The sequence below is a fragment of the Pipistrellus kuhlii genome, unplaced genomic scaffold, assembly GCF_014108245.1.
Source record: "Pipistrellus kuhlii isolate mPipKuh1 unplaced genomic scaffold, mPipKuh1.p scaffold_m20_p_7, whole genome shotgun sequence".
Lineage (NCBI taxonomy): Eukaryota > Metazoa > Chordata > Mammalia > Chiroptera > Vespertilionidae > Pipistrellus > Pipistrellus kuhlii.
Genome location: NW_023425573.1, coordinates 34,244,609 through 34,259,278, shown reverse-complemented (window position 1 = coordinate 34,259,278; position 14,670 = coordinate 34,244,609). Strand labels below are relative to the sequence as shown.

Genomic DNA, 14,670 nt, shown 5'->3' with positions numbered 1-14,670 from the left:
GAGGACAAGGGCCCCTCAATCACATAGCCTGTCCATGTCCATCAAACACTTTGCACCTCCCGAAAATGTTAGCCTAATCCTCTCCTCTCCTCCCTTCCTGAGTCTGAAACGGCCACACCGCCAAGATTTTCTTTATAGTCCTGCAGAGGACGTGGTCTTTACGGGCTACATTTCTGAGTTAGAGTCTTCTTCTAGGTATAGCTATTTTGAATGAAATGATTACAAAACAGGAAAATTGGACTTGCTTAGTTTTCTTTTGTTCAAATGACAAGTTCAATGACATGTGTGCATTGGGGTGTCAAAGAAGTAAGTACAAGGAAGCCTGTTTCTATAATAATTGTTTTTCGAATGAATTAAACAACTCCGATTAGTTTCACTCCCATTTTCTGCAAAGCTGTACACTGAATTTTCAGCATAAACACTCGAAACTTACGTTTTACGCGGAGGTGGGCGCTAGATTTAGCATTGGCGGCTTGGAAATCCACCCCGCCAGTCTGGTCCAGGCGGCAGTTGTGCAAAATAAGGAAGTGCACTTTGCCTTCTTCCCTGATCTCACAATCCTGTACCAAAAAAGAATAAAGCTTTCACAGGAAATACTTTTCCTTGGTTCCCCCCCACTGAGGATATAATATCTAATTAAAGGGATGAGATTAATAATAGGTGAGGAAACAATACAAATTTGAGCTTCCCTTTTGCAGGAAATGAAGCTTACAAACACCATGGTGAAGGCAGTGATTACTTTAGCTATATAATTCTGAACCAACAGGCAGCTTTATAGAATACCTACACTCTTATACACTCACTCTGCAGGAACACAAATAATGCAAATGTGCCTGTCAGAGCCCATTCACAGACCCTAATGCCTCTCTGGCCTGATAGAAAACATGATATCGCATTTTAGATGCCTCGCAAGCACTCTGACTTTCTGCCTGCCCTTTTCTGTTTCACCCAGCAACTCTAGGCGCTGACAAGTTCAGAAATAGCCTTACAGGTGATTGGAGCAGTGCCTCTCCCTTGAGTTTCCAGTTGGCATGGATGTCCTCTTCGGAGATTTCAGTTTCAAAGCGGGCTGTCTCGGTCTCTATCACCTCCACACTCTTCAGGGGGCGCAGCAGCTTTATTTCCCGATCTGGAAAAGGGGAGGGTCAGCATGTGCCATTAGCTTCTGGCAGAAATAACTCCAACAGCTTTAAGAGCAGGCTCGTGGAGATTTGCTTACCCTCAATGTCAAGTTTTCCCGAGGTCTTATCTGTCCCACAGTCACAGGTGTACTGCCCGATATCTGATTTCAAGGCTTTCTTTAGGATTAGCATGCGCTTCTTGCCATCTGCTTTAATTACAGCGTTTTTAGATGGCTTTATTTCCTCTCCATCCTTAAACCATTTTACCGGTGCATCTGCTTTGCTGATTTCACACTGCAGAATCACTTCATCTTTCTCTACTGCGGTGTAATCTTGAAGCTTTCCTGTAAAGTATGGATCTCCCTCTGCAAGTAGAGTATCAATAAAAAACAAAATGTCATTTAGCACCGAGGGAAATGGCAATCTCTTGAAAAGTTTAAGAGGCAGCTCACAGAGTTCTGTGCTTATGTTACAATTGAACCAAATGCTCACTCATTTATTGTGTTCGAAAGTTCTCCAAATGTTAGAAAGGGAACATGCATGAGGTTTATCAAAACTTAAACCCATCTGTATTTTATTTTGAAGTATTTTATTAACTGTAGTTTAAAAGATACGGTGAAATTTATCTTAAGATATAATTATGTGCTCCTTTATTATTTGGCTAAATTTCTAATTTCTTAGCAAATCCATTATGCCTACTTTACCTTTATGCTTTAAGATTCACATAATTAGTTTTTCTTAATATCAAGTAACAGTTTGCTTTATATAGTTTCTATATACATTGGACTTTATATGTAATCCACTTGGTATAAAGGGGCTAAAGAGACGATTCAGTCATGTGAATTCTGTGTTTTCTCTCTTATTAGAAACTTGCAAAAACATTTTTATGAAATAATTTTGAGCAAGGAGATAAGAAATATACATATTCCTCTTTTCAACATAACAGGGCTCAATAATTAATTGAGAGTTTGAATTCTGATTTTAACTGCCTATTGTGAAGGCCTGGGTCTTTATCCCTTTAAATCCTCCTATTCTTAGAAAAAAAGCTCTATTGGAAATAAGCCTGATCACATCCAGGACAGCTTCTTAAGGACGGGGGCTAACTTCATGCCACGTAACACTTGGACGACTATCTTAAATAATAGCTACTCCACAGATGTCTGCAGGAGATAGCGCAACAGGATGCTATGGAAAGGGGCACCTACCGAGCACCGTGAGTTTAGCTTCTGAGCTTATTCCCATCGCTTCCACTCTGATCTGAGAGGTGTCATCCAGAGAGAGGTTTTTGAACGTGATGGCATGGGTCTTCCCCTCGTCGTGCATGGACACCAGCTTGCTGGTGTGCAGGCGCTGGTCGTTCTTGAACCACTTCACGTGGATGTTGTCGTGGGACAGCTCCACGGTGAACACGGCACTCTCCCTCTCTTTGGCTGTCACGTCCGTGAGGGGAGTGAGGAATTTGAGCCGGATTCCTATTCAGAAAAAAAAACAAACAAAAAACCCCACGCTCATGAATGCCAGCCTTTGAAGGAGGAAATATAAAAATAAAAGCAAAAAAAAAAAAAAAAAAAAAAAAAAAAAAGTGAAGATGGTCTAACTGATAACAACACTTACCTTCAATGATCAGTTTGGCGCTGGTGTGCTTGTCTTCAGCTTCAAATATGTATTTTGCTTCATCATCAAAAGCGGCTTCTTTGATCACCATGGAATGCTTCGTGCCATCCTGGAAAAGCTCCACGCGGTCATCGCCTGTGATTTCCTGGGTTCCTTTCAGCCAGCGGAAGGTTTTGGGCTCCCTGGATACCTCACACTCAAACTTCGCCTCGTCTTTCTCAAAGACTTTCACGTCGCTGAGAGGGGTGATGAAGATCAGCGGCAGCTCTGAAAGAGAAGGACGGTGTGGATGAAGCTATTATAGAATACGCTTCCATTCATGGCTCCGGCCCATTCAGGATAACAGAGGAAGTCTTACAGAAAACTCGGAAGCGTGGCTGACAGGTGGGGCGTACCTTTCACTTTCAGGTTGGCTGCAGACTTAGCATTGGCCGCCTGGAAGGACACCTCTCCTGTCATATCCAGCTGGCAGTTATAGAGGACCAGAGTATGCTTCTTCCCATCCTCGATGATCTCACAGTCCTGTTTGGATCAGGGTTAGAAGGAAAGAAAAAAAGAAAAACATCATTTTTCGTAACTGGTTATTCCTCCTGAGAGATTGCATACAAGAAGAGTGTCTTCTTTTCCACCCTAAACAAGCACGCAAGCCCCCTCCTGTATGCGAGCAGATAATCCAGACTTACAGGGGATGCAGTCAAAGGCTCTCCTTTTAACATCCACTGGCCGTGGACATCTGGCTCAGAAAGTTCAATTTCAAAGCGAGCTGTTTCACCCACAAACAATTCTACTCCATAAAGAGGTTTTTCCACTTTGATTAGCCGAGCTGAAATTATACCAAGTTTTTGTTAGATGGACTGAACAAATAAACTGAAGGTTCCAGAAGGTTCTACATTTAAATGTTTTCAGCCACTCACCCTCCACAGTAACGTCTGCCTTCGTCTTGTCGGTGCCACAGTCACACACGTATTCGCCTTTATCGCCAAATTCTGCCTTTTTGATTTTCAAGATGCGGCGTAGGCCATCGGACTTGATAGAGTGTTTGGGTGAAGGTACAATCTCTTCTCCGTCTTTGAACCATTTCACCGGCACGTCTTTGCTCACCTCGCACTTCAGGACAATCTCATCCTTCTCCACTCCGGTTTTGTTGTGTAATTTCACAGTGAAGTAGGGATCAGCCTCTGTGAAAGCCATTCGGCAGGTAATCAGAAGAACGTGCAAATGAAAGTTTAGTAAAGAGATGCGATTTAACTACCACCCCACCGATACCATCCCAAAACAGGCTATTTATTTCTAGTTGGTCACACTTACCTAAGACCTTCAGGTGGGCTGTGGACTTTAGGTCCTTAACCTGAGCTCGTATCTGGGATATATCATCCAGGGTCACCTCTCTCATTTCCAGTTTGTGAGTCTTGCCCTCAGAAGAGATGAGCACAGTCCTGCTTGTGTGGAGTTTGGCATCGTTTTTGAACCAGACCACGTGCATTTTTTCATGGGAAAGCTCACAAACAAAAGTTGCAGTTTGACCTTCTTTCACTGTTTGATCTTCAAGGGGTGAAATGAATTGCAGTCTCACACCTGCAATGCGAAGCATGGATAATATGCTCAGGAAAACAATTTACCTTCTGAAATAGTCCACTCTAATCTGCCTGGGTGAAAGGATTTCACATAGCATTTACTTATTCATCTTTTCAAATGGAGCTAACCTTGGCTTAAAAAAAAAAAATCAGGGGGTAAGTAAGTGGTAATGTGAAAATAAAGGGGTGCTGATTACCACTTATAACTATTAGAATTAGTGTTCTGTTTTTAAAGTCATATATTTGTGCGTCTAAATAGGGGATGCTATAGCCAGATCTCATCAATTCTTACCTGTAACAAATAATTGTGCTGAGCACTTCTTGCCCGCCACCTCAGCAGTATAGACTCCTTCGTCATCAAATTGAGAATCATTGATGACAAGAATGTGTTTATGTCCATCAACAATGATATCAAACTTGTCAGAAGATTTGATTATATCAGGTCCTTTGGACCAGATGACATTTGCCTCTCGAGTTAGGACACATTCAAACCGAGCCTGTCGCTTTTCTGGGACAGTGACATCCTTCAGGGGCACAGCGAAGTCGAGCTCGATTTCTGAAAAGCAAACAAGAAGAATGAGGTTTTCCAGAATGCGGAGGGACATGAAATGAAGCTGAGCCCACTCCCGAGTTCGAAAAGCCCATACCTTTCACCGTCAGGATGGCAGTGGTCACTGCGTTAAGCGCTTGGTAAAGGACTTCACCAGCTTGGTCCAGCTTGACTTTGTGCAAGGTTAAGAAGCGTTTCCCACCTTCTGCTTTGATTTCACAAGTCTGAGGAACAATAGTTTTAGTTAGCATTTCAGTGAGATAAATCCCCTAGAGGAAAAATGTTTCTATAGTACAGACAAAGATTTCTCTAGAGCACATGTGTCAAACACAAGGCCCGCGGGCCAAATCCGTCCCGCCAGGCCTTGCAATGTGGCCCACACCGCGCTGTCATCACTGCACTCCGCTGCGTTTCCATCACAAAGACAGTTTATGACTGTTCAGTAAACCATTCGGCCCGCGATTTAGGCTGGATTTTAGATTTTGGCCCCTTCTCTGATTGAGTTCGACACCCCTACTCTAGAGTTTAAAAATTTACTACTAATAACATAACTAAAAATGTCTTATAAACATTTTTTTAAAAATGTCCGAGTGGTCTACAAAGAATGCATCAAATTTATTTCCTTTTTTTGAGATTTAAGAAGCCCGAAGGAACTCTATCATTATGGAACCAAATCTGAATGTTAAACCTGAATTTAGAAAGTAGTTATTATGTACGACTAACAACTGAAAGAGGAAATTACTCACAGGAGAGGGCCTTAGAAGTTCTCCCTTCAGTTTCCATTGTCCAGGAACATCTTCCTCTGAGATTTCTGCATCAAAGCTTGCACTTTCTTTCTCATAAATGGTAACATCCTCTATTGGTTTAAGCAGTTCAACTTCACGATCTGTACGGGTCAGGGGTGAAATACCACAATGCTTTAACCAGTCTAACCATGCTTTGCTTTCATGTCTTTTGGGTTGTGTTATTTTGCCTTAGGCACACAGAAAACTTATCTTTTAGAATAATAGATGTAAGATTTTTATACCTCCAAGTGTCAGCTTTGCAGGGTATCTTTTCCCTTCGATTTCCACTGCATATTCATCAATATCTTCTGGTAATGCATTCTTAATTTTGAGATGGACATAATTTCCCTCTTTCACTATCTCAGTCTTGTCATTTGGTTCCCAGGGGATTTCATCGTAGCCCTTGAACCACTTAATGTTCGGAGTATCCCTTGCTATATGGCAGGTGAAAACAGCCGTCCCCTTGGGTTTCACATGCTGATCACGTATGGGTTTCACCAGCCAGTCTCTAATGATCTCTGTATGAAAATGAGGTCAGAAAATAAACGTTCTGAACAAGTGATATAAGTAACTTCCCTAGTCCATTTCAGAAATAGAAAAACTATTTTCAAAACTGGACCTAATTAATCTGCTCTGATTATTGATACTCCCCCACTCCCCTCTTAGATAAGGTACAAGACAGCTGATTTTCTGATACCGGAAAATAAAATTCTCTCTTCCATTTTCTCAGTATAATAATCAGCAGAACAAAATTTCCCAGCGAAGTACTCACCTACTACTTTCACACAGGATGAGCACTCCAGGTTGTTGGCGTTTTCCACGGTAACCGTGTACGTCCCAGCATCGAAGTCATCTGCGTCGTTGATGGTCAGGGCCTTCATCAAGCCAATGACGCCCGGCACGATTTTGCCAGGTTTCTCCACCACGATCTTCCCATCCTTCCTCCAGACCACGTCACGTTCTTTGTTCAACTCGCAGCTCAAGTACAGCGGCTGTCCTTTGACCACCGTGACTTCCTCTTCAAGCGTTTTTACAAAACGCACAGGAAGTTCTGGGAAGAATGACAGCAAAGACTTTTCAATATTCACAATATTTTCAATGAAAGAAAACTTGCAAAATAAGAGGTTTTGCCTAAACTTACAATAAGCATTACTCCTGAGGTTTACAGCATTAAACTGGAATATGGACCCTAGGCAGAAGATTGGAAATTACCTTCTACAACCAGCTTAGCTGTGGAGGTCTTCTCTTTATTTCCCAAACGTAGAACACAGGTGTATTCACCAGCATCCGAAAGCTGGACATCAATGATATGCAGCTTTCTGTCTTTACCATCTGCGATGAATCTGTGCTTTGGGCTCTCCCGGATGCTGCTGCCATCTTTCATCCAGCTTGTAATGGCCGTGGAGGGGGAGACTAAACACTCAAAGATTGCAGAAGAGCCAACGGACTCTGCTTCGGTCAAGACGATGTCTTTGATTTCTTTGACAAACTTGAGTGGCACAGCCTTTAGCTGGTAGGTGAAGGGGGCTTCATCGGGAGGTTTCTCCCCACCACTTCCCGGTCTTAACTTCTTCCTTTCAGCTTCTACTGGGGAAGGAGTCTTTTTGGCTACACCTAGTTCAAAATAAAATTTAAAAGTTAATTTGGCATGTCCACAAGGGCCAGAAAGTGCATGCTTGGCTGCCTGCCAGATAAAACTAGTGATAGAGCAACTAGCCAATAACAGAAAATTAAAGACGAGGTCATTGGAAGGTCAATTATATTTATACTGCCTTCTTCTCGACAGGAGTATGGGATGACATAAGGAGTCCATGAAAGTAAATGCTCTTCGTTTTCTCAGGGTTTAAACCCAAATGTATAGTATCTAGATTAATGTCTAATTATTTTATGATGTGTTATGTATAAAAACATGTGTATGAAAATGAAGCTAAGAACTTATAGAATTCATTATGCTAAAATATAGCTGGTTATATAGTACCTGCATGAATAATATTAGAGGTGTATTGCTTAAAATATCAGAAGACATACTAGCTTTAGCAGAATCAATTAGGAATAGCATAGATTGTTACAAATTTTGAAAAATTCCCTCCCTTGAATGTAAAGGTTTTTCCCAGAGTGAAAGGTTACAGTTCAGGTATAAGGAAACGAGTCCTACCTTTGATGGGACCTTTGGGCTTGGCAGCCTCCTCTTTAGGTTTGGCTTCTGAAATAAAAATGAAAACTCAGCATTTAAACAATTTTCAGACTTATTTCATACTTAGTAAACCATGTGAGGTGAATCATACTCTTTATATGAGTATTAATGCAAAACGAGAAATTGGTTTTATATGACCTCTATGGAGAATGGACATTTCCAACAGATATTTTTGACATATCCAAGAAGTCATATTCTGAAAATAATGTGACTAAGCTAAACTGCCACCCACATAGTTAGGATTAAAAAATTATTTTCAGCAAGTGCCTTTAATTCTTCTTCAATTTCCAGAAGGCTTACTCTTGCCTTGTAAGGAGGAGTTTCATTCTTATCTAGCAACACAAAGTACTTTACATAGTTATTTATGTGTGGTTATGTGTGCCAAGGATATGTTTCTGCTAACAAGGAATCAGTGTAGAAAAAAAGGGAATGGCCCAGAAGTTACCTATAGCCTTTCTTTTTAAATTGGGCAGACAAATCCAGGCAAGGTTAAGGAAAAACAAAGGGTTATGTGCTACACATATGTGGATTCCTTTGAAAGTTTCCTTTAATTAGACAATGAACTAAGGCAGAAGCAAGATGTCCGTACATTGAGAGTTTAATTCAATTATTAATGCAGGGGATAATAAAATGTAGAACTAGTTTTCTAGCTTCAGCCCATGAAAATGCAAGAAAAGCTTTATTTTTATACACAATTAATTGGCTCAATAACAGTTACCATCCTTTTCTTAACTAACAAAAGGTATCACATTGCAATTATAAAAGTTTAAAAATAAGAATAATACCCAAATAATAAATATCAGTGACAACTATAATAGCTTAAATATTAAAATTTTGCTATAGCCAAAGAATATAATATGTCATTAAAAACAATAATGACCAAAATATTTCTATAAGGCTTATTATGTACCAGGCAGTGTGCTAAGTGCTTCACACATATTTAATGCTCTCAGTAATCTGACAGGACAGATGTAATTATTATTTTGATTTCACATACTAGGAAATGAAAATTTAAAGACAATTAGTAACCAGCCAAAGTTCAAATATGAGGATGTGTATTTATCAATCAGAAAAACACATCAAATCATTTTTGGTTTTGAGATTATCACCCAAGTAAAGAATTAGCAATAGCACTTGAGATTTGTAGCTGAGATAATTATACCAGTTAGCACATTTAAGAAATTTATTATTGATCTATATTCTTATATAGATTTAAAGGCTGAACTATCCTTTTTTTATTATTGTGGTAAAATACACCTATAAAATTTACCACTTTAAGTGTGCAATTTAGTTGCATTGAGCACATTCTCAATGTTATGCCATCATAACACCGTTCATTTCTGGAACATTTTCATTGTCCCAAAATACAGACTCATTTATTTATTTTTTTTTAAAAGAGAAATGATTCCTATGGGGCACATGGAAAATCTGAAACTCCATGGGATTTCTGTGTGCATGTCCTTAAAGAGTGTCTGACCGTCTCCTTAGTTTTCATTAGCCTGGAACATATTCATTACTTCATCTCAAGAGCATATAAGGAAATTGTGCATCATAGGAATGTACATTCCAATCAAAACAATATGCATCCATTAGCTGAGAGCTTAGATGGGTAAAGGATATCAGATGAAGAAAATTTAATTAAGAATTTACAAAGCTCCAGAGTTGAAATAATGCCTAGTTTCAACATAATGAGAGCTTAAATTTAATTCAAGTATGAATATTTTTATTAAGCCATCAAAACAATCAGCCCAGCTGGTGTGGCTCAGGGGTTGAGTGCTGAACCATCAATCAGGAGGTCATGGTTCGATTCTGGTCAGGGCACATGCCTGGGTTGTGGTCTCAATCCCTGGTGGGGGGGCATGCAGAAGGCAGCCAATTAATAATTCTCTCTCCTCATTGATGTTTTTATATCTTTGTTTCCCTTCCTCTCTCTGAAATCAATAAAAACATATTTGAGAAATAATCAAGAAGAAAAATACAGAATAAATACCTGCTTTCTTTCCCACTACTGGTGCTGTCACTGGGGCAGCAATGGGGGCTGGAGCAGGCTCCATGGGGGGTGGTTTGATTGTTTTCACTTCTGTAGAGAGATGTCCATTGCATTAATATATATTTGCCGTTTTGTAAAACCTGTTTTGGTGGCCTATTTGCCTCTTCTGAGGTAACTTTAAAATCTTTCAATGACTAATTCTTCGGAGAATGATATATTCTAACTCTAATATAATCTACAAATAATATAATGATATATATTCTACATATTCTAATGCATGTAATATATTAAATGAAATATTAATAATATATCGCCACATTAGAAACTATTTTCTACATACTGACTTTTTATTCTAAACTACACTTTATTTGTGTAAAGCATGAAGGAGTACTGTTGACACTGGGGATCAGCTGGCTTACCTGGTTCAGGCTTTGGTTTTGCTTCAGGCCCAGGGAGAGGTATTGCTGGCTTTATTTCAGGCACTAAAAGAATCCATGATAATAAACAGGTTATCACAATATTTTTTAAGGTTTTCACAAAGTCAAACCAAAGTTAGGCAGACATGTCTTAGAAGATATTAGAATTGATACACATAGTCATCAAATCAAGTATTTGATCTACAAAATATTTGGAAAATATAGTAAGGCAATTTTATTGGTTCTAATGTTGTTATTCATCTAATTGCCCATAGACATATTTTTCTTAGTGTTTAAAACTTAGTAATTTATTTAACAAATGGCTGATCATTAGTCCACGAGAGGGAAATGGTAAACACAATTAAGCTGACCAGATTAAGGTCATGTGTTCGAATCTTTTTAAAGAATGCATTATCTGCTGAGACCAGTTTGGCTCAATGGATAGAGCGTCGGCTTGGGGAATGAAGGGACCCGGGTTCGATTCCGGTCAAGGGCATGTACCTTAGTTGCGGGCATATCCCCAGTAGGGGGTGTGCAAGAGGCAGCTGATCGATGACTCTCTCTCATTGATGTTTCTAACTCTCTATCTCTCTCACTTCCTCTCTGTACAAAATCAATAAAATATATTTTAAAAAATTTAGAAAAAAAAGAATGCATTATCTTCACGTTATGCATACAGATGTACGTGTTCAAGTCTTGATGCCAGTGTAATTATATTTTAAATGATGCATATTTGTATTTTTAGAAACAACTAAAAAATTGCCAGTAACTTTGTACCTTTTTCTGGTTCAGGAGTTTTCTTTTCCACTTTCGCAACAGTAGTTGGAGGTGCTTCAACCTCAACAGCCTTTGGAGGTGGTTCTGGTACTTTAAGATAATAAGGTTAATTTTAGTGATATTTTACTATTTTAACACTTAGAAATCACTTATTAGTTAGAAATCAATAATTAGATTAAACTATATTTCAGAAGTTCAATTGATGTCTTTTTAAAAATGTATATTCTATCAATTAATTTTTTATTCTCTTTTTGACTCTGATTTAATTTTTCTCTTCCTTATTCCATCCACCTCTGCCCCAACCCCATTATCTCTTCCTTTCCGAATCACTCTCATAGCAGTTACCAATAAATAACCCTTTGATAATAGGCTAAGGATAAAAAGAAACCTAGCCTACTTGAAAGCCCCCAAATGTTAAGAAACACTTGCTGACACTCTCCCATAAAGTTATTTTAGCCAATCTGATTATTTCACAATCATTTCTATGGAAAGAACTTAAAGTAATCACAATAATGAAGCATAGGCAAATACATGAATGGATTTGAGAATTACTATGCAAATATTTCAACAGAAAGCAGACAATGGAAAACACAGATGAAATATGAAGCTATGCTTTTGATTAACACGACTTATGTTTACAAGATAAACCTTTTGTAAAATGTTCATTTTTTTTCAAAAATCCTTTCACAGATTGCTACTGTGATTCCTACCTGTTGGTTTTTTAACTTTTTCTACTTTTTTAGGTTCTACTTTAGGTTCTTCTTCTTCAGGTCGCTTTCTTAGAACTTAAAAGACAAAAAGGTTTATATGTAAACCAAGACGAACAAATGTAGATGTTGAATGAACTTGACAAATACAAACAATGTGCAAAGCAAGGAGAATGAAAAACATGCAACCTGACCTAGTGCACTGGGAAATTAGCATTTATACTAAAGATAATTTTTAAACCAAAGGTTGTGTTAATTTAGGATAGCATTCAGAGTTGCTTTACATCAATATCAATAGCCTGTACAGAAACAAGTCTATGCCAGTAAGGACCCAAATACAAAATGAATAAATTGAATAAAAACATGCTAACCATAATTTATTTTCTAATTTAATGAGGAGTATTTAAATAAGTATAAAGTTTACTGAAATGGAGATATCTAAAGAAATGTAGCTTAGAGAAGAGTAATTCTTTGTGAAGACAAAGTTAGAAGTTGAATTTTCATCTGAATACCTTATTTCTGATTCTTTAATATCTTATTTGTATAAAATAGTAGAAAGAAATGTTCACTTTTTTTTTAAATGTGGGTTTTTTTGTTCACTGTGGTGATCTTGTGTCATATTTTAAAACGGAATATTCAATTTAGTCTTAAATAGTTTGGTGTAATTTAGAGTATTTAATAGGTTTAGTATATTTTACTACATAATTTGATCATGGAAATGATGGCTATGGTCATTGTTATTAGATTAGAATATTATCAATTTAGTTATGTGTATTAAGTGAATTTCAGAATACTGTGAACATTCACAAAATTTCTGTCTTCTTGTAAAAAAGTTATGATTATAACCTTAATTTTTAATGCTACTACAAATAAATTTTGATAAATAGGGAATCTAATTAAAAGAAAACCAAGAGACAGAAAATTTTGTAAGCTTTGAAGTATATTTTTTATATACTCAAAGCTGATAGATATAACGGTCGAGAAATACTATACCGCTTTTGAGAACCACTTCTTCCTTTGGTTGAGGTTTAGGTTCTGGAAGTAATTTGCGAACTTTCTTTTCAACTCCAGGCACTTAAAAGAATATGATTTCATATTTTGAAGTGAATTCATATAAAAACTAAATGTCAACAATAAAAATGCCTCTTTCAAAACTAGTTAACTATGTACTAGTTAACATAAGCAATAATTTCTGTCACATGTAAATATCACAGAATTTAAATGCAAATAATACATGTCAAGTTTTTTCCTCTACAAACATCTATATAACCTTGTGATGAAATTCAATTGCATTAACTATAGGCAAATATACTCAACTTAAATGAATGTATAGAAGATGCAGTTCTATATTAACTTTATAAAATTTCCATCAAATATACATATTTTGATAGCATCTTTGCCTCAATCTGCAATTGTAGATTGCCCAAATCTATGCTGGTATCTCCTCAATATGATTATATTGTACAATATAATCATATTGGTAGGTGGAAGTGTCCTTATTCAAGCTTTTCCAACTGAGAGAGAAGAAAAACCAAGGGATCTGGTTTGTGACTTTGATGTTGGGTAGGGGCCATTATCTCATTTTCTTAACAGCAAAGAAGTAACCTTTCTTAAGGTCTCTGTTTTGAAATAATACTAACAAGATTATGGACCTATAGAATTTGGAAGCTGGTGTTGGCATTATTTATTATGAATAAGAAAATGTTCTTGAATTTAGACTAAAAGGGACTCAAGGTGTTTTAAATTCCCTCTGTGTCTTTAGTAATATCAGGCATGGAGTATGCTGTTAATATATAGGGCAACCTCCTAAAATTACTAGACTCCTTGTGGATTTGACTGGAAAAAAAAGAGAAACACTTGGTGATCATTATACCTTTTCCCCTTTCTCTATTGATATCTATTAAAATTTAAGACATTATTTATTTGTATCATGTAATGTGTTTGTTTATTCATACACAATCTGAATTTCTTAGATATTTCTTTAAAAATTTCCCTCTTGGTGCTTTAAATAAGACATTTGCTACTCAATAAATAGGTTTGATTTTTTTAAATGTGATAATGATAATCTCCCCTAACTCTTACTTCAAAATTTAAACAGTCAAAGGCAAATGTAATTATTTCATTTTTACATATTTTTTCCTATCTTTTAGGTAGAATTTCAAACATTCATTTTTTTAAACAATATAAATTGTGCTGGCCTTCAATACTTATTTAGAGTTACCAATATTTTTAATGTATACTTATTTTCATCGATTGAACTTGGAGAAACCACCCAGTAAGTTGAGATAGCATAATATCCTTTACTTCCACAATGGACATAGTGAAAATACATCAGTGCATTTGTTTTTCTATATTATTTTATTTTTAAGAACTTAATGATATTTGATACTCAGGTGCAGAACACACCATAATAGCTTTTTAAAGCCAATATACATTATTTCATGTCATCCTAATGTTTATAAATGACTTTGTAAAATACTTTACTCACTAGTATTTATAGTAACATTATTTTGTAATCATTTTATTTTTGAAATATTTATTACTTAAAAATCCCATGAAAAGATATTTTCTGACCAAATCGTTTCAAAAGAAAATTCTACTAAGCTTACAGAATCAGGACTTATTGCCGTTTACATAGTTCCAGGACAAAGAAAAATGAAAGAAAACTTTCTGCTTTTGTGTGAAATAATTGTTTCTTGTTTATTTAATTTATTGACTTTGGTTAATAAAATTATATAGGTTTCAGGTGTTACAATTCTATAATATATTATCTGTGTTGTTTTGTATGTTTACCACCCCAAGTCAAATCTCCTTCCATCACCATTTATCCCCCCTTTATCCTCTTCTACTTCCATCTACTCTATAGCCTTCATTTTATAAGTCAAGAAATGCATATTCATATTGGTGATTTTCCAAAATTCCAGAGTGAGTCAGGAGCAGAT

At 36.9% G+C, this 14,670-nt stretch overlaps 1 protein-coding gene across 1 annotated transcript in view; it reads right to left on the bottom strand.

The window, feature by feature from the left end:
- TTN (titin) overlaps window positions 1–14,670 on the bottom strand; it is a 276,330-nt gene that overhangs the window by 105,663 nt on the left and 155,997 nt on the right. Inside the window, exons 175-195 of the mRNA XM_045575224.1 lie at window positions 12,722–12,802; window positions 11,732–11,806; window positions 11,022–11,111; window positions 10,248–10,310; window positions 9,829–9,918; window positions 7,800–7,847; window positions 6,857–7,258; window positions 6,417–6,695; window positions 5,887–6,162; window positions 5,606–5,745; window positions 4,957–5,083; window positions 4,602–4,865; window positions 4,044–4,310; window positions 3,650–3,913; window positions 3,419–3,558; window positions 3,131–3,257; window positions 2,736–3,002; window positions 2,327–2,593; window positions 1,220–1,486; window positions 990–1,129; window positions 434–560 (exon numbers count right to left, since the gene is read on the bottom strand). Of these exons, the coding sequence (XP_045431180.1) occupies window positions 434–560; window positions 990–1,129; window positions 1,220–1,486; window positions 2,327–2,593; window positions 2,736–3,002; window positions 3,131–3,257; window positions 3,419–3,558; window positions 3,650–3,913; window positions 4,044–4,310; window positions 4,602–4,865; window positions 4,957–5,083; window positions 5,606–5,745; window positions 5,887–6,162; window positions 6,417–6,695; window positions 6,857–7,258; window positions 7,800–7,847; window positions 9,829–9,918; window positions 10,248–10,310; window positions 11,022–11,111; window positions 11,732–11,806; window positions 12,722–12,802 (3,801 nt within the window). The remainder of the gene's footprint in view (window positions 1–433; window positions 561–989; window positions 1,130–1,219; window positions 1,487–2,326; window positions 2,594–2,735; window positions 3,003–3,130; window positions 3,258–3,418; window positions 3,559–3,649; window positions 3,914–4,043; window positions 4,311–4,601; window positions 4,866–4,956; window positions 5,084–5,605; window positions 5,746–5,886; window positions 6,163–6,416; window positions 6,696–6,856; window positions 7,259–7,799; window positions 7,848–9,828; window positions 9,919–10,247; window positions 10,311–11,021; window positions 11,112–11,731; window positions 11,807–12,721; window positions 12,803–14,670) is intronic.